The sequence below is a fragment of the Lagenorhynchus albirostris genome, chromosome X, assembly GCF_949774975.1.
Source record: "Lagenorhynchus albirostris chromosome X, mLagAlb1.1, whole genome shotgun sequence".
NCBI lineage: Eukaryota > Metazoa > Chordata > Mammalia > Artiodactyla > Delphinidae > Lagenorhynchus > Lagenorhynchus albirostris.
The window spans coordinates 20,609,783-20,635,825 of NC_083116.1; the positions used below are offsets into that span (position 1 = coordinate 20,609,783).

The following is a 26,043-nucleotide window of genomic DNA, read 5'->3' on the forward strand; positions in this document are numbered from 1 at the left end:
ACACCAATTCAGGTATCTGTTCCTTTATGATCTCACAAATTTGACCCACAAGTTAACTCTCACATATAGTCTACAGTAGGTTTTTACAAATGGTGGGGAAAAAAAGCGCAGAATGTCACGTAAACTAACACCAAACATACAGCCAAAATGAACTTCCAGACGCCATTTTACCCAATGCAGTAGATATCAGGAGGATTCGGATCACAGTTCAGCCAAGGTTCTAGCCCACTGTCTGGAGACTGGCCATTCACGTTCCATGTTCCAACAAAGAACCTAATACATGATTCCAAAACATAATTTAAAAACAAAGGTCAAGTGTGGATGGTCACAATAAGCAACATAATTTCTCAAACTGTTTTGCCACACACACACACACAAAACCCTCTTGCCTGTAGAAGACAAAGGCAGTGGGCTTATTCTCTCCAAAGTTTACATCAGGTAAACCTACAGAAAGGAACCAAGTCTCTATTTAAAAAACACAAGTTTAATTGCTCTACCACATTTCCTTCCTATTACATTCCATCCAAACTCATATCTGAAGGGAGAGCTTGTGGATGGGAAAGAGGTATCTTCATGCTATAAGGATGTCTAACATGGATAACTATTCCATAAGGAGTTGTAGTTAAATCCAAAAACTCACTTCCCGAAGGATTACAAGGACATCTGTGTAGGAAATTCTGTTGAGACAGATATAGTATTAAGGGGGAAAGCAGAAGGGAAAACTCATGACTGTCTTAACTGTTTACATACAAATATAAGCATCACGGGAAATCTGAAGATCTGGAGGTTTCAGCATAGGGATATAGTCATGACTGAATTAGAATAAATGAGGCATAATGGGATAGCAGATGGGACTGGAATCTTGGACTAAAAGGGTACATGCTGTTCGAAAATAACAAAGGAAAGCGTTGCTGCTTTGAACATCGGGATACACGACACACACCACACGTAGTGAGTCCAGAAAAGAGGATATCACCAAGATGAAATGAAAAATATAATAGAGGAAAGAATCGAAGATAGACCTCCCAATCAAGATGCTTGGGTGAAACTTCCTTCAGTTAACTTCCCAAAGTAGGTAAATTAAAGTCTAGTGGTAATGGCGGACTTAATTTTCCAATATTGGCAAGAAGAAATTCAGCAGGTCAGATAGATAAACACACTTGCTTATGGAATGTACTAGGAGACAATTCTCTAGTACTTGTGAGCTTGACTTGGTTCTCTAAGAGTGGATAGAAAGGTTAGTAGAGGTGGTATCATTAGTAATTAGAAAATCCAAGGGAAATTGTAGCACTGGCATTATTTTGGATATGTATGTTATTGACCAGCATAAAGACAGGGGTTTGAATCAGCTCACCATTCTCTTCTTTATGCTTTTATTCTGAATTAAGCTAATTAAACTAATACCTTAAATACCCAAAGACCATTTTTTCCTATATGTACTAACGTTTAGCCTCAGTAAGTAGAAGAGAGACTAACCTGAAAGTCTGAATGTTGACATATTCTTTCTCTCGCTTTGCCAGGATGTGTTTGATGAGACCCTCCCGCTGCCCAGACTGGGTGTTTGGTACAAAGAGCTTCCGCATGGTATTGGTCACTTTGGGCTGTTCCTTGTTAGAAGCTTCCTTTTCACGTGGAAGCCTAGCAAATAAATGAGGAATTCAAAAGTGAAATTGCCTTAAACAATTCCCATGTGTGTCTCACACGTGGGAAATCTGTTTCAACATAGGACTTACATTCTATTCACTGAAGATGGTGGGGGTGGCGGTTCCCGATGAACCCCTGTAGGCTGATTCTGCAAATTTATTTTCTTGTCCAAATTCAAAGATGAAAAATTATCCTCAAATCCAAGAAGCCCTGAAGGACACAGAACCCAGAGTGGAAGGGGGGAAAAGATAACATCCAACTTATCCAGGATTGATAGGACTTTGCTTTGATCAGCGGTTTTGGTTTGATCACTATTTGCTCAGTGGCGTTACCAAACAGAAAGGTATAAGAGTAGTGATAACGTAGATTGGGGGAAGAAGCACATCTGTCCCTGAAGCACTGACATATTAACTAGAATGACAGTAAGTTACGTTAACTTGGAACGTGAATAATAAGAGCTAGTCTTTATAGAAGACTTTTAGCACAATGCCTGGTTGATAGTAAGGAGCTATATCATTATCTCACTTAATTGTCACAAAGACCTCATGAGGTAGGTGCTATTAAAAATCTTCCTATGTTACAGAAAAAGAAACAGAAGCTCAGAGTTGTCAAAGTAATTGGACCAAGGTCATATACCTAGTAAGTCAGAGAACGGGGATTCAAACCCAGGTGGTCTGGCTCCAGAGCCTGCACTTTTCACCCCTCTGCTAAGCTGGCACTGAAAGACCTAATGTGCCACAGAAAGGATCAGGAGTGAACGTGAGTCAGTGGGTACGGACTTGATAAAACCACTCCATAGGAGAAGGTATCTGACACTGACATTAATCCACATTATCTTATCTGCCCAGATAAAATCTATTGACTCTGCAATAATCATAGCAACCAGGGAAAAAAAGAATCTTTTCAGTACCTGAAAAAACAGAAGAGTTGTCCTCAGTGTCTAATTTCTGGTACCAGCTGGATGAGTCCTTTTGCTCTGGAACAAGAAGTTGTGACTGCGCTGGAGAGACAAGGGTCATAGTCAGAATGGAATGACTATTCCATTGAATGGAATATACCATAACCAAAGGCCATTCACTCAGCACTCAAGTGCAGGGGCCAGCGCCGTTCTTGAACACAAAGGAAGAGACTAAGAAAATGAGGGCAGCTCTGGGATCATCTGGGACCAAAGGAGGATTACAGTCTGCAGTAAGCTGTCCAAGGAATGAAACTGAAGATTCTGGAAATTGACTCAGTGTCCTTAAAGCTGAATAGACTTATTCCCTAACCTATCCCTGGGGCCATTCCTGAAGAAAAAAAAAATCGCCTATCAAGGCTCTAGGGGTGAGGTACTTTGCTAATGGCCACTTGCCTCTGTACAGCATGTCCCATGCAAGTAGTAGAAAGAAAACTGCTGAGGCTTGAGTTACCTTCCTGAGCAGCAAGGACCTCTGAGAGGAACTTCAGACAGCGTTCCTCATCAGGGATTTCAAAGCGGCGCTCTCTGCTCCAGTCCCCCTGAATCCGAATTTTGCAGCCACCTAAAAAGAATGGAAATCCATGTACATATAGCTACGGAAAATAATGTTTTCTTGGGATATTTTCAACTTACCAATTTAATAGGAGAAGGTCCAGATTGCAAATATTCCAGACCTCTAACGTGTGAAGCATGCCTATAAGATCAAGGGACTGGGTGTGGTGGTGGTGCTGGGGGTGACGCACAGAGGAAAATCTAGTGAAGGCTGATAAACTGTGTAAGTGAGCAGCCCAATATAGTGATATGGTATGTACTGAAATCACAGTTTCCTACTTTCTGATATATTGCTCAAATGTCACTGTAGGAACCTCCAAAATCTAGCAGAAGATCAATTCCTCAACCACCCTCCTCCCATCTCCTAGCTGGAAATTCCTACCACTTCAAATCCAAATCATATAGTAAGAGTCTCTGAAGTGTGAAGGGAAAAAAGGAAATATGATGGTTTGTTCCTAGGTACAGACTGTACCCAGGCAATTGAATTTATAAGCTAATTAAAAAAAAAGCATAATGGGATTGGTTTGAATTATTCTGAAAAGAAGCATCTATACCTCATTTACCTCAACTGAAAAATGTATGTCTTGAATAAACTCACAAAAACAATATAATGACCCATGTCCAGGAGTGGTCTGGTTCAAGTACAGTCAGTTGGAAAACAGTATAATTAGAAGCAAAGTTATCTGGGACTTTAGTTTCTTATGTATATAACATACTGTCTCCCCTTTTCTAATGCCCTCTATTTACCATCAACTGTCTGGATATGGTGACCCAGGAAACCCATGTCCTTGTTTACATTCTTATTTTAACTGATTTATTACATTTATTGCTTTCTCATGGCCCTGGAAACGATAAGCTCCTTCAGGGCAAGAGGCAGGCTGCACATACCGGTTATCCAACACAACACTCTCAATGGTCTCCCAGGGTTGTTTGGGACAGAGGGGCTTCTCAGGACTCAAGACTTCCAAAGCTAAGACCGGGAAAGTCCCAGGCAAACCGGGCTCATCGGTCACTTTATTGATAACAATGACATCAGACTTCACAGACAGAAGGCATTTAATGACTCCCAAACTGGACTCTTTCACACTTGTAAATAACAAAGAGGTGAGAAAATAAAATGAAAATCCTAGTTTCTTATGGTAGAAATCCACTTCTGAACCTTTGACTCTTTCTTTGCATTTCTTTAAGTTTCTGTATTCACAGATATTTAGTGATCAGAATAAAAGAGATAAACATAGAGGAAAAAATGAAAAAGAAGGCACCCAAGAGGACCAGCAATAAGAAAATTAACGGGGGTGCCACTGTAAGGTGGAGAAAAAAAGAGGGGGCATGAATAAGGACTGTCAATTAGAGCAGCCTTGAAGATACGATGGGAAAACCTCCTTCAGGGCACAAGTAGTCCTCTCTTTCTCAGATAATTTATATTAAAAGTAGAAAAAAATTTAAAAAGAGCAGTTCCTACCTGATACAGACTTAGAACAAGAACACATATTCTCTCTGTCCCACAATCCTTGAAAGATATATTTTAGCAAATATAAAAAATAAACTGACCCATTTAATGGACAAAAGATTCCAGAAATTGCTTACAAAGTAACACTAGATGCTCTCTCACCACGTTGCATGGGAAAGAGGACAAATTACCCCCACCACGCAACCTTCTACTCTCCTCCCTTCCAGCCCCTCTGGCCTCTTTGTGATCAGCAAACACTCCTCTATCTTCAATTTCTCCTCTGAATACTCCCTGCATCTCTCAGTAGTTCTCAACTAAGCGTGCATTAGAATTACCAGAGGCGCTTTTAGGAAATACTGCCACTTGGGGCCCCATCCCAGGCCAAGAAAACAGAATCTCTGGGGGTGAAGCCCAGGCACTGGGAGTTTCTAAAACACTCCTCCAGGTGGTCTAGTGCATCCAGACTGAAAATCAGAGTCACCTGCAAACTGGCTGGGCCCTGAGACTAGCTCCCGCTGCGGCCCTCTGAACTAGAGGCTATTTATAGCCTTTCACACCCTATGTAATTTAAGACTGATGTCCTTATTTGTCCTAATGCCATCTCCAGACCATTCCCTCTCCTCCTCCCTCATGAAAAATCCCTTCTCCTTTGAGGCTCACCCACTGGGCTATGCCAGCTTCTTCCCTTCCCTCCTCCATGGAATCATGTACCAACTTCCCAGAAACTTCCAAATCCAGGCCTGATTAAGACTTCCTCTCCACTCACAGCCCTGCTTTAACTTTGCGTCCCTGAAAAATTAGCACAGAAAGCTCAGTCAACACCTTCAACTTCCTCATCCAATGACCTTGCCCCTCCACCTCAGCCACCTACTCCCTCAGTCCCTACTGGGGCTGCCTCAGTTCTACCCTGGACCTTTCATCACAGAAACACCATCACCTCATAAATCTCTAATTCAAATATCCCACTCTGAACTGTTACTCCTTCCAGCTTACCTGCTCTTATGGGAACCTCCAGCGCACTGATCCCTCCACTTTCTCAGTATCCATTCACTTCCTCCTGCTTTCACTTCCCTTTTTATCAAACAGATGCCATCGTTTCACTCTGTTGCAAAAACCCAGAACTGCCTTACCACTCTCACTCTGTTTTGGCTAACACCTATCTGGCTAACTCCCAACCCTCAGAAATCAAACTAACCGCCTTCTCTGTACTTACGTCTGAGGGAGTAAAACCACACACACACACACACGCGCACACACACGCGCACACACATACGTACACGCACACGCACACACATACATACACACGTGCGCGTACACACACACACACACACACACACACACACACACACACACACCATTATAAATTGACTGCTAACCTCAACGGGGCCCTATATGATAGGAAGCAATCTAAGTTTCCATAGTCCACTTGTCTCCCACTACTATTTGGAACCACTATTCACACCTTCTCATTTATCCTCAATCTTTGGATCCCCCTCTTCTCAAGCTCTCTTCTTCATACTTTATGAGCTTTACCTCATACTTCAGAGGAAACGGAAGCCATCACATGGAAACCTACCTGTATCTGTACTCATCTTCTCCTTTCTCTTCTGATGCACGAAGGAGGAGTCCTCCTATCAAAGGCCATCTTCTTTTTGAATTGCAACCCCTCAGGTTCTCTCAGGAATCTCACAGTCATTCTCTAGACACCTCCCCCACGTAGCTTTAACCTCTTCCTCACACAGGCTCCTTCTCATCAGCATTAAAATAAATCATGTTCTAAATCCTCCTCATTTAAAAAACAAAAAACCTTCCTGGACCCCATATCTTCCTCCAACTCCGGTCTACCTCTACATTCCCCCTTTGCAGTCAAGCTTTAAAAGACACACAGTTGCTACCTGCTCACCTGCCATTTCTCTCTTTAATCCACTCCAATATGACTTTGGCTCCTACCACCCCTCTGAAATTGCTTTGTTAAGGTCACCAATGATCTCCATAGTGCTAAATCCAATGGATACTCTTCAGTCATCTTATCAGACCTAGCAGCAGAAATCAACACTTGACCCCTCCTTGAAACAGTCTCTTCCAAAGGCTTCTATGACACCATGCTCATCTAGTTTATCTCTCTCTTTGGTCACTAATTTTAAGTGCCCTTTGAAGCATCTCCTCCTCTATCTGAACTTTAAAAAGTAGAGTGAGTTCAATCTTAAACCTTTTTCTCACTGTGTATCAGCACTGTCCAATAGGACTTTCTGTGATGATGGACACGTTCTTTAACTGCACTGTCCAATATGGTAGCCAATGACCCCATGTGGCTAAGGAGTACTTGAGGAGTGCTGAGGAACTGAGAAACTGATTTTCTAATTTCGTTCTAACTAATTTAAATAGGCACATATGACTAGTGGCTATGGTATCTGAGAGCACAGCTCTATATACAGTCACATCATCTCTCATGGTTTCAAATACCCTCTATGTGCTAGAGACCCAGACTTTACTTCTGAGCTTCAGATGCATACATTCAACTGCCAATTTATCACCTACACTCAGATGTCTCAAAGAAATCTCAAAGTAAACATAGCTAAAACTGAATTCGTGACCCCTACCCCAGGAAAACTCATTCCTCCTGCAACGTTCTTATTTCTGCAAATGGTACCACCATCCACATTCATGCCAGAAATCTCGGATTCATCCTTGACACTTCTGCTCACCCCCTGCACCCACACCAACCTCTGTTGATTTAACCTCCAAAAACATTTATCAGATCTGTCCACTTCTCTCCATTCTTACTCTCTAGCTTAAACTACTGAAGGAGGCTCCTAACTGGCACCCAAACATAGGCATAAAATCCTTCATATTCTTTCAATTTTTAGAAATCTGTAAGTCCAGATTCCTTATCATGGCTTACGAGACCCTACTGGATCTGGTCCTAGCCTGTCCTACCTTGTGCCTGAGCCTTCTTTCAGGCATCCTGGCCTTCTTTCATTTCAAAGAAAGTGTCAAACTACTTCCCAAATTGGGGCCTTTTCACATGCAGTTCCTTTTACCTGGAATACTCTTCCCCATTTTCACCTGTCTCTTACTTCTCCCCTCTGGTCTCAATTTAAATGTCACTTCTTCAAAGAGGCCTTCCCTGAGTACCCTGCCTAATTTAGTTAGTTGCATTTAGTTAGCACTCTTATAAACTCTCTGTATTTCTCCTTGATAGCATTTATCAAAACTGCAATTATGGGCAATTCCCTGGCAGTCCAGTGATTAGGATCCTGGGCTTCCACTGCAGAGGGCCTGGGTTTGATCCCTGGTCAGGAAACTGAAATCCCACAAACCACACGGTGTGGCCAAAATAACCCCACCAAAACAAACCAAAAAACCCCCCTGCAATGATACGACTATACCTTATCAGTTTAAATTCTGTTTCCTTCACTAAGTTTCATGAAGTACCATGACTACATTGCTTTCTGCTATATCCCCAGAACACAGCGCCTGGCACATGAAAGGTATTCACATGTTTATGGAATGCATTAATGGGTTATAGGCATCTACGTGACACTAGCATCAAACAGCACAGAAGCAAGAACCAAGGCTGGAGGAGCAACCTTACCTATGCTGTTCTCTACTGATTGTGCAGCACTTAGAATAGTGCCTGGCAAATAGAAGGCACTCGACAAATATTTGTTGAATAATGAATAAAAGAGGGTTTAATATTAGGGAATTAGTGTAATACAGTCCATCAACAGGTCAAATAAGGAAGAACAATATAACTATCTCTATAAATACAAAAGACGTTTGATAAAATTCAATATACATTCACCATTTTAAAAACCACACAAACTTGAAATAAATGCAGTTTCTTAACATGGTTTTAAAAAACCCTATCAAATCAACAGGCAACAACATCCTCAACAGTGAAGCACCACTTGAGGCATTCTCACTGAAACCAGGACCTAAACATAAATCATCATCATTATTTAACGTTGATCTCCAAATTCTTGTTGGTGTAATGAGACATGAAGCAAAACTAATAGTTATAGCTACTAGAAAGAGACAAAACTACTACTTGCAGATGACTAGGGCTGTCTATCAAAACCAAAAAAGAAAATAAACAGCCCCCCCAAAATAAAAACAAATTTCTGTAAAGTGGCTGGATAAAAGGTAAATATCTAAAATTCAACAGCTGCTCTGTATACTAGTAATAAGCAATTAGAAGATAAGAGAAAAAAGGTTCCACTGACAATAGCAGCAAACAAATAAAATCCATCAAAAAACAGTTAACCTACAAATGTATGATAGCTATGAAGAAACCACAAAATGTTACTGAGAGATATAAAGAGAAACTGAGTAAGTAGAGATAGATATACCATGTTCCTTGACAGTGACTTAATTTTTTTTTTTGTGACTTAATTTTATAAAGGAGTTAATTTAATAAAATTTGGTGCATATCTATGGTGAAATATTAGCCATTAAAAATCATGTTTTTGGAGGAAACAAGATGGCGGAGTAGAAGGACGAGCTCTCACTCCCTCTTGCGGGAACACCAGAATCACAACTAGCTGCCAGACAATCATCGACAGGAAGACACTGGAACTCACCAAAAAAGATACCCCACATCCAAAGACAAAGGAGAAGCCACAATGAGACGGTAGGAGGGGCACAATCACAGTAAAATCAAATCCCATAACTGGTGGGTGGGTGACTCACAGACTGGCGAACAATCATACCACAGAAGTCCACCCACCGGAGTGAAGGTTCTGAGCCCCATGTCAGGCTTCCCAACCTGGGGGTCCGGCAATGGGAGGAGGAATTCCTAGAGAATCAGACTTTGAAGCCTAGTGGGATTTGACTGCAGGACTTCGACAGGACTGGGGGAAACAGAGACTCCACTCTTGGAGGGCACACACAAAGTAGTGTGCGCATCGGGACCCAGGGGAAGGAGCAGTGACCCCGGGGGGTACTGAACCAGACCTACCTGCTAGTGTTGGAGGGTCTCCTGCAGAGGCGGGGGGTGGCTCTGTTTCACCGTGGGGACAAGGACACTGGAAGCAGAAGTACTAGGAAGTACTCGTTGGTGTGAGCCCTCCCAGAATCTGTCATTAGCCCCACCAAAGAGCCCAGGTAGGCTCCAGTGCTGGGTTGCCTCAGGCCAAACAACCAACAGGGAGGGAACCCAGCCCCACCCATCAACAGTCAAGTGGATTAAAGTTTTACTGAGCTCTGCCCACCAGAGCAACAGTCAGCTCTACCCACCACCAGTCCCTCCCATCAAGCCTCTTAGATAGCCTCATCCACCAGACGGCAGACAGCAGAAGCAAGAAGAACTACAATCCTGCAGCCTGTGGAACAAAAACCACATTCACAGGAAGACAGACAAGATGAAAAGGCAGAGGGCTATATACCAGATGAAGGAACAATATAAAACCCCAGAAAAACAACTAAATGAAGTGGAGATAGGCAACCTTCCAGAAAAAGAATTCAGAATAATGATAGTGAAGATGATCCAGGACCTCGGAAAAAGAATGGAGGCAAAGATGGAGAAGATGCAAGAAATGTTTAACAAAGACTTAGAAGAATAAAAGAACAAACATCTAGAAGAATTAAAGACCAGAGATGAACACCACAATAACTGAGATGAAAGCTACACTAGAAGGAATCAATAGCAGAATAACTGAGGCAGAAGAACGGATAAGTGACCGGAAAGACAGAATGGTGGAATTCACTGCTGCAAAACAGACTAAAGAAAAAAGAATGAAAAGAAATGAAGACAGCCTAAGAGACCTCTAAGACAACATGAGACGCAAGAACATTCGCATTATAGGGGTCCCAGAAGGAGAAGAGAGAGAGAAAGGACCCGAGAAAATATTTGAAGAGATTATAGCCGAAAACTTCCCTAACATGGGAAAGGAAATGGCCACCCAGGTCCAGGAAATGCAGCGAGTCCAATACAGGATAAACCCAAAGAGAAACACACAGAAACACATAGTAATCAAATTGGCAAAAATTAAAGACAAAGAAAAATTAGTCAAAGCGCAAGGGAAAAACGACAAATAACATACAAGGGAACTCCCATAAGGTTAACGGCTGATTTCTCTGCAGAAACTCTACAAGCCAGAAGGGAGCGGCATGATATACTTAAAGCAATGAAAGGGAAGAACCTACAACCAAGATTACTCTACCCGGCAAGGATCTCATTCAGATTCGATGGAGAAATCAAAAGCTTTACAGACAAGCAAAAGCTAAGAGAATTCAGCACCACCAAACCAGCTCTACAACAAATGCTAAAGGAACTTCTCTAAGTGGGAAACACAAGAGAAGAAAGGGACCTACAAAAACAAACCCAAAACAATTAAGAAAATGGTCATAGGAACATACATATTGATAATTACCTTAAACGTGAATGGATTAAATGCTCCAACCCAAAGACACAGACTCACTGAATGGATACAAAAACAAGACCCATATATATGCTGTCTATAAGAGACTCACTTCAGACCTAGAGAAACATACAGGCTGAAAGTGAGGGGTTGGAAAAAGATATTCCATGCAAATGGAAATCAAAAGAAAGCTGGAGTAGCAATACTCATATCGGATAAAATAGACTTTAAAATAAAGAATGTTACAAGAGACAAGGAAGAACACTATGTAATGGTCAAGGTATCAATCCAAGAAGAAGATATAACAATTATAAATATATATGCACCCAACACAGGAGCACCGCAATACATAAGGCAACTGCTAACAGCTATAAAAGAGGAAATTGACAGTAACACAATAATAGTGGGGGACTTGAACACCTCACTTACACCAATGGACAGATCATCCAAACAGAAAATTAATAACGAAACACAAGCTTTAAATGACACAATAGACCAGATAGATTTAATTGATATTTATAGGACATTCCATCCAAAAACAGCAGATTACACTTTCTTCTCAAGTGCGCACGGAACATTCTCCTGGATAGATCACATCTTGGGTCACAAATCAAGCCTCAGTAAATTTAAGAAAATTGAAATCATATCAAGCATCTTTTCTGACCACAAAGCTATGAGACTAGAAATGAATTACAGGGGAAAAACCGTAAAAAACACAAACACATGGAGGCTAAACAATACGTTACTAAATGACCAAGAGATCACTGAAGAAATCAAAGAGGAAATCAAAACCTACCTAGAGACAAATGACAATGAAAACACGACAATCCAAAACCTATGGGATACAGCAAAAGCAGTTCTAAGAGGGAATTTTATAGCTATACAAGCCTACCTCAAGAAACAAGAAAAATCTCAAGTAAACAATCTAAACTCACACCTAAAGGAACTACAGAAAGAAGAACAAACAAAACCCAGAGTTAGCAGAAGGAAAGAAATCATAAAGATCAGAGCAGAAATAAATGAAATAGAAACAAAGAAAACAATAGCAAAGATCAATAAAACTAAAAGCTGTTTCTTTGAGAAGATAAACAAACTTGATAAACCATTAGCCAGACTCATCAAGAAAAAGAGGGAGGACTCCAATCAATAAAATTAGAAAGGAAAAAGGAGAAGTTACAACAGACACCGCAGAAATACAAAGCGTCCTAAGAGACTACTACAAGCAACTCTATGCCAATAAAATGGACAACCTGGAAGAAATGGACAAATTCTTAGAAAGGTATAACCTTCCAAGACTGAACCAGGAAGAAACAGAAAATATGAGCAGACCAATCACAAGTAATGAAGTTGAAACTGTGATTAAAAATCTTCCAATAAACAAAAGTCCAGGACCAGATGGCTTCACAGGTGAATTCTATCAAACATTTAGAGAAGAGGTAACACCCATCCTTCTCAAACTCTTCCAAAAAACTGCAGAGGAAGGAACACTCCCAAACTCATTCTATGAGGCCACCATCACCCTGATACCAAAACCAGACAAAGATCCTACAAAAAAAGAAAATTACAGACCAATATCACTGCTGAATATAGATGCAAAAATCCTCAACAAAATACTAGCAAACAGAATCCAACAACACTTTAAAAGGATCATACACCACGATCAAGTGGGATTTATTCCAGGGATGCAAGGATTCTTCAATATATGCAAATCAATCAATGTGATACACCATACTAACAAACTGAAGAATAAAGACCATGATCATCTCAATAGATGCAGGAAAAGCTTTTGACAAAATTCAACACCCATTTATGATAAAAACTCTCCAGAAAGTGGGCATAGAGGGAACCTACCTCAACATAATAAAGCCCATATACGACAAACCCACAGCGAACATCATTCTCAATGGTGAAAAACTGAAAGCATTTCCTCTAAGATCAGGAACGAGACAAGGATGTCCACTCTCACCACTATTATTCAACATAGTTTTGGAAGTCCTAGCCACGGCAATCAGAGAAGAAAAAGAAATAAAAGGAATACAAATTGGAAAAGAAGTAAAACTGTCACTGGTTGCAGATGGCATGATACTATACATAGAGAATCCTAAAAATGCCACCAGAAAACTACTAGAGCTAATCAATGAATTTGGTAAAGTTGCAGGATACAAAATTAATGCACAGAAATCTCTTGCATTCCTATACACTAATGATGAAAAATCTGAAAGAGAAATTATGGCAACACTCCCATTTACCATTGCAACAAAAAGAATAAAACACCTAGGAATAAACCTACCTAGGGAGACAAAAGACCTGTATGCAGAAAACTATAAGACACTGATGAAAGAACTTAAAGATGATACCAACAGATGGAGAGATATACCATGTTCTTGGATTGGAAGAATCAATATTGCGAAAATGACTATACTACCCAAAGGAATCTACAGATTCAATGCAATCCCTATCAAATTACCAATGGCATTTTTTACGGAACTAAAACAAATCATCTTAAAATTTGTATGGAGACACAAAAGACCCTGAATAGCAAAAGTAGTCTTGAGGGAAAAAAACGGAGCTGGAGGAATCAGACTCCCTGACTTCAGACTATACTACAAAGCTACAGTAATCAAGACAATATGGTACTGGCACAAAAACAGAAATATAGATCAATGGAACAGGATAGAAATCCCAGAGATAAATCCACACACCTATGGTCAACTAATCTATGACAAAGGAGGCAAGGATATACAATGGAGAAAAGACAGTCTCTTCACTAAGTGGTACTGGGAAAACATGACAGCTACATGTAAAAGAATGAAATTATAACACTCCCTAACACCATACACAAAAATAAACTCAAAATGGATTAGAGACCTAAATGTAAGAACAGACACTATAAAACTCTTAGAGGAAAACAGAGGAAGAACACTCTTTGACATAAATCACAGCAACATTTTTTTTGGTCCACCTCCTAGAGTAATGGAAATAAAAACAAAAATAAATAAATGGGACCTAATGAAACTTCAAAGCTTTTGCACAGCAAAGGAAACCATAAACAAGACTAAAAGATAACCCTCAGAATGGGAGAAAATATTTGCAAACGAATCAATGGACAAAGGATTAATCTCCAAAATATATAAACAGCTAATGCAGTTCAATAGTAAAAAAACAAACAACCCAATCCAAAATGGGCAGAAGACCTAAATAGACATTTCTCCAAAGAAGACATACAGATGGCCAAGAAGCACATGAAAAGCTGCTCAACATCACTAATTATTAGAGAAATGCAAATCAAAACTACAATGAGGTATCATCTCACACCAGTTAGAATGGGCATCATCAGAAAATCTACAAACAACAAATGCTGGAGAGGGTGTGGAGAAAAGGGAACCCTCTTGCACTCTTGGTGGGAATGTAAATTGATACAGCCACTATGGAGAACAGTATGGAGGTTCCTTAAAAAACTAAAAATAGAATGACCATGTGATCCAGCAATCCCACTACTGGGCATATACCCAGAGAAAACCATAATTCAAAAAGACACATGCACCGCAATGTTCATTGCAGCACTATTTACAATAGCCAGGTCATGGAAGCAACCTAAATGCCCATCGACAGACGAATGGATAAAGAAGTTGTTGTACATATATACAATGGACTATTACTCAGCCATAAAAAGGAACAAAATTGAGTCATTTGTTGAGACGTGGACGGATCTAGAGACTGTCATACAGGGTGAAGTAAGTCAGAAAGCAAAAAACAAATATCGTATATTAATGCATGTATGTGGAACCTAGAAACATGGTACAGATGAATCGATTTGCAAGGCAGAAGTTGAGATACAGATGTAGAGAATGGACGTATGGACACCAACGGGGGAAAACCGCGGTGGGGTGGGGATGGTGGTGTGCTGAATTGGGTGATTGGGCTTGACACTGATGTGTATAAAATTGATGACTAATAAGAACCTGCAGTATAAAAAACCAAACAAACAAATAAAATAACTAATACTAAAAAAAAAGAAGAAAAATCATGTTTTTAAATAATTTTAAATGACATGAGAAAAGGTCACAATATACTGTTAAATGAAAATGCAGGATAAAAACTACATATGAGGATTCCAACTATGTAAAAATATAAATAAAAGACTGGAAGGAGATACATAAAAATGTTAATTACAGTGGTGATCTCTAAGTCTCAGGAGCATAATTTTAATTTGATACTCCAAACTTTTCTGAATTTTCCAAATTGTACATAATGAGGATGTATTACCTGTAAAGGCACAGCTCAGTTTAACTTTTCAGCTTTGGATCAAATACCTATTTCCACACTAAGAACAGGACATTTAGGTATCTAATTTCAGCAGCAATGTCAGTCACTGCTGAACAAACTTTGCTCAAATTTTGCTTTATTAGTGCTGTTCTTGCCTTCTGCCTTTTCTGTACAATAAGACATAGATATTAAGTTATTTGCTCTCTTGGATATCTGCAGTAGAAGCTAGAAGCTGGAAGTGCTCAGCCTTTCAGGATCAACCCTTAAGACTTCCAAAATCTATGACCAAAAGAAAGAATTAATAAACCCAAACCAGAAAAAGTCTATCTAAACTTCGCAATACAAAATAATAGTGCCAAGGACAGGGACTGTGTCTAAGCAAAATTATGTATAAACTGATAGTCCCAAGCTAAGGGCCAAGCCCCACTCATCCAAGGACTCAGCCAAGAGATAAGGTAACCCATTTGATTTAGATTCATGTGGTCATATACTCTTTCCCACAGCAAACAGAGTAGATACAGTAGCTTTCAAGTGCCCATTTTCTCCTCCCTATGTTAACAGAGTACAATTTTAGATGATAAATGGAGAACAGCTTGCACAGAAAGTCAGTGATGATTTGCTTCAAACATATAAAAATGAGAGAACAGAAACAGTGAGAAGGAAGACCATGTTCTCGCTGATAAAGAAATGCCTTGAGAGGATGGGCTTAAATAAAAGACCAAAATTATTTTAAGAAAAAAAAAAGGTATCCCTGGTACAAGAGGGACTCTGTAGTCTCCCCAAATAATATAACAAACAAAGGAAAACATTATGATTTAACATGCAAAAATAAAAAATGGATGGGGGGGAGAAAAGCTTAAAACATAACAGCAGTTGAAAAAAACACTCATAAACCTTATGTGCTTTAAACACTTTCTGGCCCCTCCTACAATTTTCAATTCCACAGTAATGACTTAACTGATAGCAACAATACTGGTAGTTCAAAGAAGTTCAGCATTAGAAAAGCAGATCATATTTTCAACTTTTTAAAGATTCTTGCCAGCCACCTGCTTTTACTTAAGCTTAGGCTAAATGTTTTTGGGAGGTAATGCTAATTTGTATGGCTGCCTTAAGAAAATGGAGAATACAGGATAAAATGGTAAGATAAAAGTTGTGCAAAAAAGGTGTCTTAAATACAGTAGGTATTCAAGTAAATATTTGTTGAATGAAAATCAACTCCATTCAGAAAGATACTCACTGTTTGAAGCTATGTCAATCAAAAGAGTTTCTTCTGCTTCTGAAGGAAAAGAAGAAAGAACAGAATCAGGGAAGAGAAAACCATTCATTTCAACCAAAAGAAGTATACACCTAACTAAATAACTACTTCTCTCAATCACCACTCCTAGGTTTTAGAACACATTATAAAAATCCTTTGCTTTTTTGTTTAGCATTTTTAAAGGGGATTTTAACAGCACTATGTTCTAAAGACTATGTGCAATTCAACTAAAAGAAAAATTAACTGAACAAGTAACCACATGGAATGCCTCAAAGCAAATCAAGCAATGACAATAGTAGGGAATATAACATGTTAATCCAAGTGAAGGTGTTTAATTCCCCTCAACTATAACACACTAACTTAATATAATCTAACTGTATCACTTAGATAATTCTTATAAAAAGCCGAGAAAGTGACCCCAAAGGCCTAAAGGTGAATTACCTTCTTAACTCAAATCTAGTCTCTGAAAATTTCCCAGGGACCTCATTACCTCCACCTTTGTCCCATACAGGAGCAGAGAATACTTGAAGTTCTTTATCTTCAGTCTACCATTAACACTTGTGGATCCAAGGCTTACCACACCCAACACGGAAGTATAAAATGGGCCAAAGAACAGTCTCCAAGTTCAGAGTCCTCTTTCCTCTCTATGGCTCACCTGGACTTCCTTCCTTACCTCTAGTGTCTAGACCCAACCCATCTCTTCCTCTCTGACTTCCCTGGATTTGGCCAACGGCATCTGCCCGACCCTCCTGGCTAGTTAAACTCTGGGTACTGACTCCTTGGGATTCGTTTGGATCTGCCTTGGCCAAATGTAGTAGGCTCAGCCTTTTCTAGTTCCCTCACTAGCCTGGATTGTATATTTGGCTCCATTACTCAGGTGCAACAGAAGCAACTGATAATTACCTAAGTTGTCTAATATTAGAGAATAGTCTTGATACTTTTACTAGCATGATGAATGAAGCAAGGGACAACAGTGCATCAGGGCATAGGTATTACATGTTCACAACTACTCTTTGATAACTTTAATTCTTTAAAATCGAAGTACTTAGAGACTTTTCAAAATAGATGTACAGGTTGGGAAACAAAGGATGTGAAAACTCAAGGAGGTAACCGTTCCTTTTGTCATGCGGAACTACTGTGTGTGTGCACACATATTTTCCTAGATTCCAATCTAGCAACCTGTCATCTATTTCTTATTAAAAATAAGACTAAGAGAAACAGGGTAAACAAGACTCTAGAAGTACTGATAGCACAAAAAGGTACAGAGTTAATAGGATACTAACGTCATGTTCTTTGGCTTTTCTCCTCCTTAAAGGGCTGAGCATGTAACAAAGGGTACTATACTATGAAAAGTGAGGTGACCACAGTAACTTACTATAGCATGCAGGTGCCTCGTTCAATATGTCTCTCTCACACAGGACAGGCTAAATGGCTAAATAAAAGACTTCATTCTTCTATACAATGTGTATTCTATTCACTGTGGGTATTTTTAATTCTTAATACATGCTCTCTTAAAAGGTCATGCCCACTTAGTATTTCTACTTACAGAGATAAATCCTAAGGAAATAAGAGACATGAAGGAAGATTCATTACTTATTTATACTAACAAAAAATAACCTGAATGTCAAACACCGGGAATAACTACAGTATAGGCCATTCATAAAATGGAATAGTATACAGCTATTAATAGCATGTAAAAGCACTTATAATATGATGGCATGTGGAACAGACAAAAATCTACATACAGAATGAGTCCAACCCACCCTAAAAGTTGCAGGTGTAGAAAAAAGGAAAATGTTAGGTGTTTACCTCTGAAGGATGTGAATTTACTTATTTCCTTTATAATTTTCTGTTCTTTCCAAACTTTTTACAGTATATATATATATTAGTTTGGTGATAAAAAAAAGTTGAATGTAGTTTAAGAAAGAAGCCATGCAAGGTAGGATTCAAGTTTTCCAAGAAGCTACAGCTGACACAGAATGCCTGTCTCATGAAGCCAATGAACCCACTGGAAACACAATGCATTTGTTCTCTAATAATCTATTTCCTTTCTAGAGCAATGTGAAATGACAGAAGCAACACCTCCTACACAAACCTCCCAATTTTTGAGTCTCATTGTAGCAGATGAAATAACAGATTTTCTGTTCTCTTTCCCCAAATTCGAAGGCAGGAAGCCAAATATTTCCTCCCCAGAGTCGATTTTCTTATGATTCACCAATGCAAAGGTTTGAGAATCAGCACAATTGAGTGTAAGGTATTACAATCTGGCAAGGCTTGTTGCCAAATGTTTTAATTTCAAATAGTGTGGGGAGAAAGTGCTGAACGCATGTGAATTCAAGTGACCTTGATACTTTACAATGAGCAGTGTATCAGTTAAACCCAAGAATGTGATTTAAATCCACATATAGGTTCATCAGCATAAAAGACTACCTACATAGGTAACAGACTACATATATCTCTAACCCCAGCCAGGGTAGCAGGTAAGAATATATATATTTCAATATAATCCTTCAGGGTTCTTAAACAAAGCATTTATCATCTTCTCAATGGTAGATGAATAATGTTATCTTTTTGCACAGAGTGTAATACATTTCATTTTATGTGCAGTGACAAATTTAAATATGTATGGTATTATACAAAGCAATAATGACCAAGGAAAAACATTATAAAACTAGCTAAGCAATTAAAGCTAGTACCTTGAACACATCTAAAGTGGCTATTTATAGGAATGATATCTTGAACATGCTGTTCCTTCTTGTGCAACCGGATTATTAGCCTAGGAAACAGAAGAATGCATCAACGAATAGCTACTGAAAAACTCAAACATTTAACGACAAAATACATTGCTGTGTTGTTATACAAATCTAGTCTGTATTTATTAGACTTGCTGTATCTTGTTCCCTGGATCTGAGTATCATGATGATATTGCTTTAGGTCTAAAAGCATATTAGTGGTGATCAGTATCTGAATACCCACAGTTCTATGCCATAGAGAACATAAAGTAGTCTATGTCCTAAAAACAGTTTACAAACTTAAGAGCATGAATTACAGTGCACACACCTTCAGATTACGCATACCAGAGACAAGAACTAATAGCTAGGTGTGAAGTCCATGAGGGCAGGGACTATGGCTGTCTTTTCACCATAGTATTTCTAGCACCTAGTACAGTACCTGGCACATAGTAGTCACTCAAGTTTGTTGAATAAATGTATTATAAATTTCATCAATTAGCTTTCTGGTTATATTCCCATGGCTTTTATCAAAGAATGATTCTATCTCTTCAAACAAATATACAGGTTCATGGAGAAGTAAGAGGAGGTGCCCAGCCAGCTGAATCAGTCAAAATAATCCCAGTGACCAATAAGGTAGCAGATATCACAACCAGATTGCCTTTACATCCCTTGTGTTTTTCCCATGGTTTCTAATTTTATGATAGTACTTCTGGTAAGCATGACTGAACTTGCCCCCCAGTATGAAATGCAAGATTTCTAAATTCCTATGTACTCCTGAAATACTAATTTTCATTTACTACTTATTCTTAGTGGCCCACAGTCAAGGTATAACCTATTGGTAAATGGCCATTCTGAACATCTCCTACCTTCCCCCCAAATCACTCTTCAAGTGGTTCTTTTTGCCAGGAACTCTCTTCTTTTGTTCCTGAGACCTAGCTCAACTATCACCTCCTCTGTGAAACTTGGCCTCATGCCCTTTGCCTGCCCCTCAAATAGAGCACTTAACACACTCTGTTATAGTTACATTTATTTCCCTCAGATTTGAGCTCCTTGAAAGCAAAGACCCTATCATATTCAGTTTTGTCACCTACCTAATAGATGCTCAATAAATATTGGTTGAATAAACAAACATTTAATTAAGCTATAAACAGATGAATTTCTAAATACACCTTTTCAACATGTGATATTAGAAGGCATTGTTCTGAAAGGTATGATTTCCATTTTGTTGTCTTTTGGGGAGGCTTATCGTTTTAGCTTTTTGAAATTTTTTTCAAATGTGTTAACTGTGAAGGAGTTAACTTGGGGAAAGGAACTGCTTAGACAGGACTAAGGGAAATAAAAGGATTGATGCTGTCTTTCTGCTCTGATCCTGCTTGCCTAATTTGCAGGGGTTTAATATTTTAAGGTGACTACAAGAATATAGGGCAGACCCTTTTCAAACTGCAAAGTTCATGAGTCAAGCAGAGAATCCTATAAACCCAGATGGAGACCAGAAAGTAGATAAGATTGACAAAGCAAGGGTCAAGGAGGAAGAGCTTACTTTGAGGAAAATGAACACAAACCAATATAATTCCCAAGTAACATAGTATACAAATGGTGTTGAACATCAGCAGTAAAGATTCATCTGGATTGTATTGTTAAAAACCATCACAAAACAGACAATGACATGGATGGACCTTGAGGGCATTATGCTAAGTGAAATAAGTCAGACAGAGAAAGACAAATACCATATGATCTCACTTATGTGTGAAATCGAAAAACAAAAACCAAAATACTAAACTCACAGACACAGAGAACAGATTGGTGGTTGTCAGAGGCAGGTGGTGGTGGGGGGGATGAAATGGGTGAAGGGGGTCAAAAGGTACAAATTTCCAGTTATAAAATAGACAAGTCATGGGGATGTAATGTACAGCGTGATGACTATACTTAATAACAGTGTACTGTATATTTAAAAGTTTTTAAGAGAATAAATCTTATGGACCTAGTTGCAGGGCAGGAATAAAGAGGCAGACATAGAAAATGGACTTGAGGACACCGGGTGGGAGGGCGAAGCTAGGGCGAAGTGAGAGTAGCATCGACATACATACACTACCGAATGTAAGATAACTGGACACTACCAAACATAAGGTAGATAGCTAGTGGGAAGCAGACGCATAGCACAGGGATATCAGCTCGGTGCTTTGTGACCGCCTGGAGGGGTGGGATAGGGAGGGTGGGAGGGAGGGAGATGCAAGAGGGAAGAGATATGGGAACATATGTATATGTATAACTGATTCACTTTGTTATAAAGCAGAAACTAACACACCATTGTAAAGCAATTATACCCCAATAAAGATGTTTAAAAAAAAAAAGATAATTGGCTGGTGGGAACCAGCAGCATAGCACAGGGATATCAGCTCCGGTGCTTTGCGATGACCTAGAGTGGTAGGATAGGGAGGGTGGGAGAGAGGCTCAACAGGGAGGGGCTATGGGGACATATGTATGCATATGGCTGATTCGCTTTGTTGTGCAACAGAAACTAACAGGGTATTGTGAAGCAATTATACTCCAATACAGATCTATTTTAAAAAAAGAGAGAGAGTAAATCTTAAAGGTTCTCATCACAACAGGGCTGCACTGGTGGCGCAGTGGTTAAGAATCCACCTTCCAATGAAGGGAACACAGGTTCGAGCCCTGGGCCAGGAAGATCCCACATGCCACGGAGCAACTAAGCCCGTGTGCCACAACTACTGAGCCCATGTGCCACAACTACTAAAGCCTGAGTGCCTAGAGCCCATGCTCTGCAACAAGAGAAGCCACCGCAATGAGAAGCCTGTGCACCGCAACGAAGAGTAGCCCCTGCTCGCCGCAACTAGAGAAAGCCTGTGCGCAGCAACGAAGACCCAATGCAGCCAAAAATAAAAATAAGTAAATAAATTTATATAAAAAAAGTTCTCATCACAAGAAAAAAATTGTTGGCTATGTGTGGTGATGAATGTTAGCAAGAATTATTGTGGTGATCATTTCATAATATATACAAGTATCAAGTAATTATGTTGTACACCTGAAACTAATACAATGTTATACATCAATTATTTCTCAATTTAAAAAAGAAATGCAACCCCCCAAAAAAATACCCATCACAAAACATAAACTGGGAATTTAAGTTAATTCCACAAATATTTATTTAATATCTACTACATGTTAGTCACTAAATAAATTGTAACAAGAGAGTAGGGCAAAGAATAAGAATAAAAATTCTACCTAAATCTAATCATTCCTTTCAACACAGAAAGGTGAAAAATAATAGGTATATGGCAAAAAAATGGAAATCAGAATTTGGTAGTTGGAAACAGAAAAGAGTAAAAAATTGTGAATGCAGACCCAGCATTATCCCTAGGAAATACTTCGATTTGTTCAAGAAAGGTTAAAGATGAAACAACAGGTGGCATCATAATCCATTTGCCTTGAAAAAATGAATGTTAGTGTTTGATTCCTTGTGTGCAAAAAAGCCTTACCTTTAATTGTAATTTTAGTCTCTCAAGTAAATTTCTCCCATGGTTGATAGCAGGAACTACAGAACTAAAGAATGCAATAGGCTTCAAGTTCTAGGATAAAAAGGCCCAAAGTAAAAAAGTTCTGGACACTCAAGTCAGAGAAGGCACCCAAGAGACCAGGATTTGAGGGATATATATATATATATATATATATATATATATATATATATATGGTTTGACAGTATCAGGTGTCTCCAATAAATGATTTCAAAAGAAACTTCTCAGACAATGTAATGACTCAGACAAATGACTTAACCTCTCTGCACCTCAATTTCTATATCTAGAAAAGGGGGATGATGATGATGATATTACAATTTCACAGTAACCCTCACATGAGGGTTAAATGAACTAATTCATGAAATGCTTAAAAGAGTACCTGATACACATCAAGCCATTGAGTGTTAGTTGTGCTATACCCTTAAGTTTTACAGAACTGGAATACAGAATTTGATTTCTCTATGGGGAGGACACAAATAATCAGGAGAGCTACCACTGCAAGGTTAAAAGTTCTTCCAGTACAAGAGACCAGACAGAATGAGGCATTTACCTCAAGGCCAGCTGCTCACTCCCTTATCAGCTGAATAGAGTTCCAAACCTACCAAACCAAGGGACCAGATCCTGGGATGTGGTCATCTCAACAATGTAGCTATTTTATTTAATCCTTATAATTTTGTTTTTAAGAAGAGGAAACCGAGGCACAAAAAATTTACTGATTTGCCCAAGGCTTACATCTTCCCACCCTATTCTTGCCTTTGGAAGTGGCAGTGGTGTTCCACTTTTCAATTCACTTTTCTGTTGAATTTACTTTCATTAAACTGGTCTTCCAGGGTTTGATGAAATCTGGGAAAAATAAAATGAATTTATCACATCAACAGAACTGACCAAGCAGGATCTAGGGAAGAGCTACCTCCATAGAACCAGTTGACGTCCAGTTGAGAGTGGCACCAAGAGCCTCAGAAAAGGGCAGGCTAGGCCAGTGTGAATTTCTTCTCTGTAAAGTGGACAGCATAGATAAAGACTGAGTCTGGACAATCTAAAAGCAGGGACTGAGAAAAATTGTTTTTAAGCAGAATCCAATGTTGGGGGATGGCAGGATTTAAATGATCAACAATTTAAAAATTTTCAGCGATCAACAATTCTTCACTGATGTCAAGAAACCAGTGAACAACCAGGGGAAGTGGCTTGGGCACACAGCGATAGGGACCTACCTATGATATGTGATGGTCATCAGGGATACTTTAGATGAGGCATTAGTGGCAAGGGAGATCAGCAGTATAGTGATGGCTTATCAAAATCTTTTGATCCATCAGTCAACAGTCTTTACTGAGCTCCTATGTGCAAGGCAGAGTGGAAGGTAACATACCCTGATGAAATGTCAAATGTTGTCTACATTTCTACACATTTCATTACTTTTTCTAACTGTCAAGTCAATAAGTGAGGCAGTTACTGGCCTACACAAAACCATTACTGAATTAATGAATATGCCTCCAAGCACATGGAATAAGGGGGTGGTGAGACTGGAGGAACCAGCTGAATGAGGTTAAGAAAAGGCACCTCTGTAAGGTTAACAATGAAGCGTTTCTACAGTACTTATACTTTTTGTAAACCACTTTCGCATTTATTCTCCCAGTTAAAACTCCAAAGGCTATAAATTAAAGCAGTTAATGTTTTTATTAAACTGATGAGGACACTAAGGCCCAGAAAGCTTTACTGACTAGCCCAGGATTACACAACCCATGTCAGTTGCAGGGGCAGGAACTAAGAACCCAGGCTTCCTGCTTCCCCGCCCATTGAGTCCTTCCACTGAGCCACAAGGACAGGAGCAATCAATCCACCGGATTGGAAGTTGGGGACAAAACTCGGTGGTTAGAGCAATGGCACGTCACACCTGGGCCCGAACCTGTTGCCTGCGCGGCCTCAGTGGGAGGAGGGTGGGTGGCTTGTCGCGGTTTGGGGTTGGGAGGTAATGGCAGGCTCCCCTTCTCTGTGGGTATCAGGTGGTTACTTACTCATACTGCCCGTTCCTCTGGACTAGGGTCAGGGCGCAGGGCTCCCGGACAGGACCCTTTATCTCCATACCCTCGATAGTATGCAGGCGCTAGTCAAGGGTCTCTTCTAGAAGCGCTGCCCGGAAGGGGACCCGCGGTGTGGGGTGGAGGGAAGCTCCCGCCCCTCAGCCCACCCTCCCTCCCCAGGGTCGGAGACAGCGCCTCCCGCGCTGGCCCCCCTCCCCCGCTCGGCTCGGCCTCGGGTCCTGACCGGGCCCTAGCCGCCCCTCTGCTGCGATCCGCAGTCCCGCGGACCCCCGCCTCCGCCCCGCGCGGCCTCCCCTCCCCCCTTCTCTCAGGCGGATACGGCAAGGGGCTGGACTCCAAGCGGGAGCGGCGGCTCCATCCCGGCAGCTTCCAGGCTCGGCGGGGCTGCGGACTGCGGGCGGATCCGACGACACTGCCTCCCGCGTCCTCACACCCCCTCGCTTCGGCTGCACGTCCTTAGAGAAACGGCTCCGTGCCGGGCACGGGGTGCCGGGCGCGAGGAGCCGGGAGCCGGGAGCCGGGAGCCTGACCCGAGAGAGAGCGGCGCCTCCCGCCCCCGCCAGTTTTCCAGGCCGCCGCAGATTCCGCCCCCTGCGGCCAACCTGCGGAACTGCAGGGAGAGACCCGTCGGACCGGGGGCGTCTTCCCCACATCCAGCAAGGGATACGCTTTCAATGCTGCCTGTGACAACAGACTTGTTCTGGTGACTTTGAAGATTGCCATAGAACCAAAGCACAGTCATACCAATGAGGGAACTCAAAGGTGTTGGGGCTACTAGGACCTACGTCATCCATTCAAAAAATCCTTGTTATGGTTAATAGAATGCACCGTACTGATTACCATACCTCTCAGATATCCCCCCCTACTTCTTCCTTCCACCACCTAACTAGGGAAAATCCCCAAAGCTCAGACCTTTGCTTTCTTTGGTCCCCCTCTAGGTCACCTCTAAGCAGGCAAAGACCAAATATATATCTCTGGCCCAGATCCCTTGCCTAATATAACCCATTGTTACCAAAGCATTGGATGAAAAAACTAACTCATCGTTATTTCACACAGTGACCCAGGCTTGAAATTTCAAAGCCATGTGCTTGCTTCCTCTCTCCTAATTGCTCTGTAGCCAATCAGCCAACAAATCTTGTTAATATGTTCTTTGGAATTACTTTTAGGTTCCTTGTTTTCTCACCATTCAAACTGCCATCACTTTAGCGTAAGCCCTTGTGATATACCTTTGACCATTTTACTCTGTTGACAG

At 40.4% G+C, this 26,043-nt stretch overlaps 1 protein-coding gene across 1 annotated transcript in view; it reads right to left on the bottom strand.

Moving 5' to 3' along the window:
- The window catches only part of OCRL (OCRL inositol polyphosphate-5-phosphatase), a 56,196-nt gene extending 30,985 nt beyond the window's left edge, over window positions 1–25,211 (bottom strand). The window contains exons 1-9 of the mRNA XM_060137831.1: window positions 25,111–25,211; window positions 24,765–24,835; window positions 19,184–19,263; window positions 16,470–16,505; window positions 3,054–3,164; window positions 2,555–2,644; window positions 1,734–1,854; window positions 1,477–1,638; window positions 172–273 (exon numbers count right to left, since the gene is read on the bottom strand). Coding sequence (XP_059993814.1) covers window positions 172–273; window positions 1,477–1,638; window positions 1,734–1,854; window positions 2,555–2,644; window positions 3,054–3,164; window positions 16,470–16,505; window positions 19,184–19,263; window positions 24,765–24,835; window positions 25,111–25,149 — 812 coding nt within the window. The 5' untranslated portion in view covers window positions 25,150–25,211. The remainder of the gene's footprint in view (window positions 1–171; window positions 274–1,476; window positions 1,639–1,733; window positions 1,855–2,554; window positions 2,645–3,053; window positions 3,165–16,469; window positions 16,506–19,183; window positions 19,264–24,764; window positions 24,836–25,110) is intronic.
- Window positions 25,212–26,043: the final 832 nt, after the last annotated feature.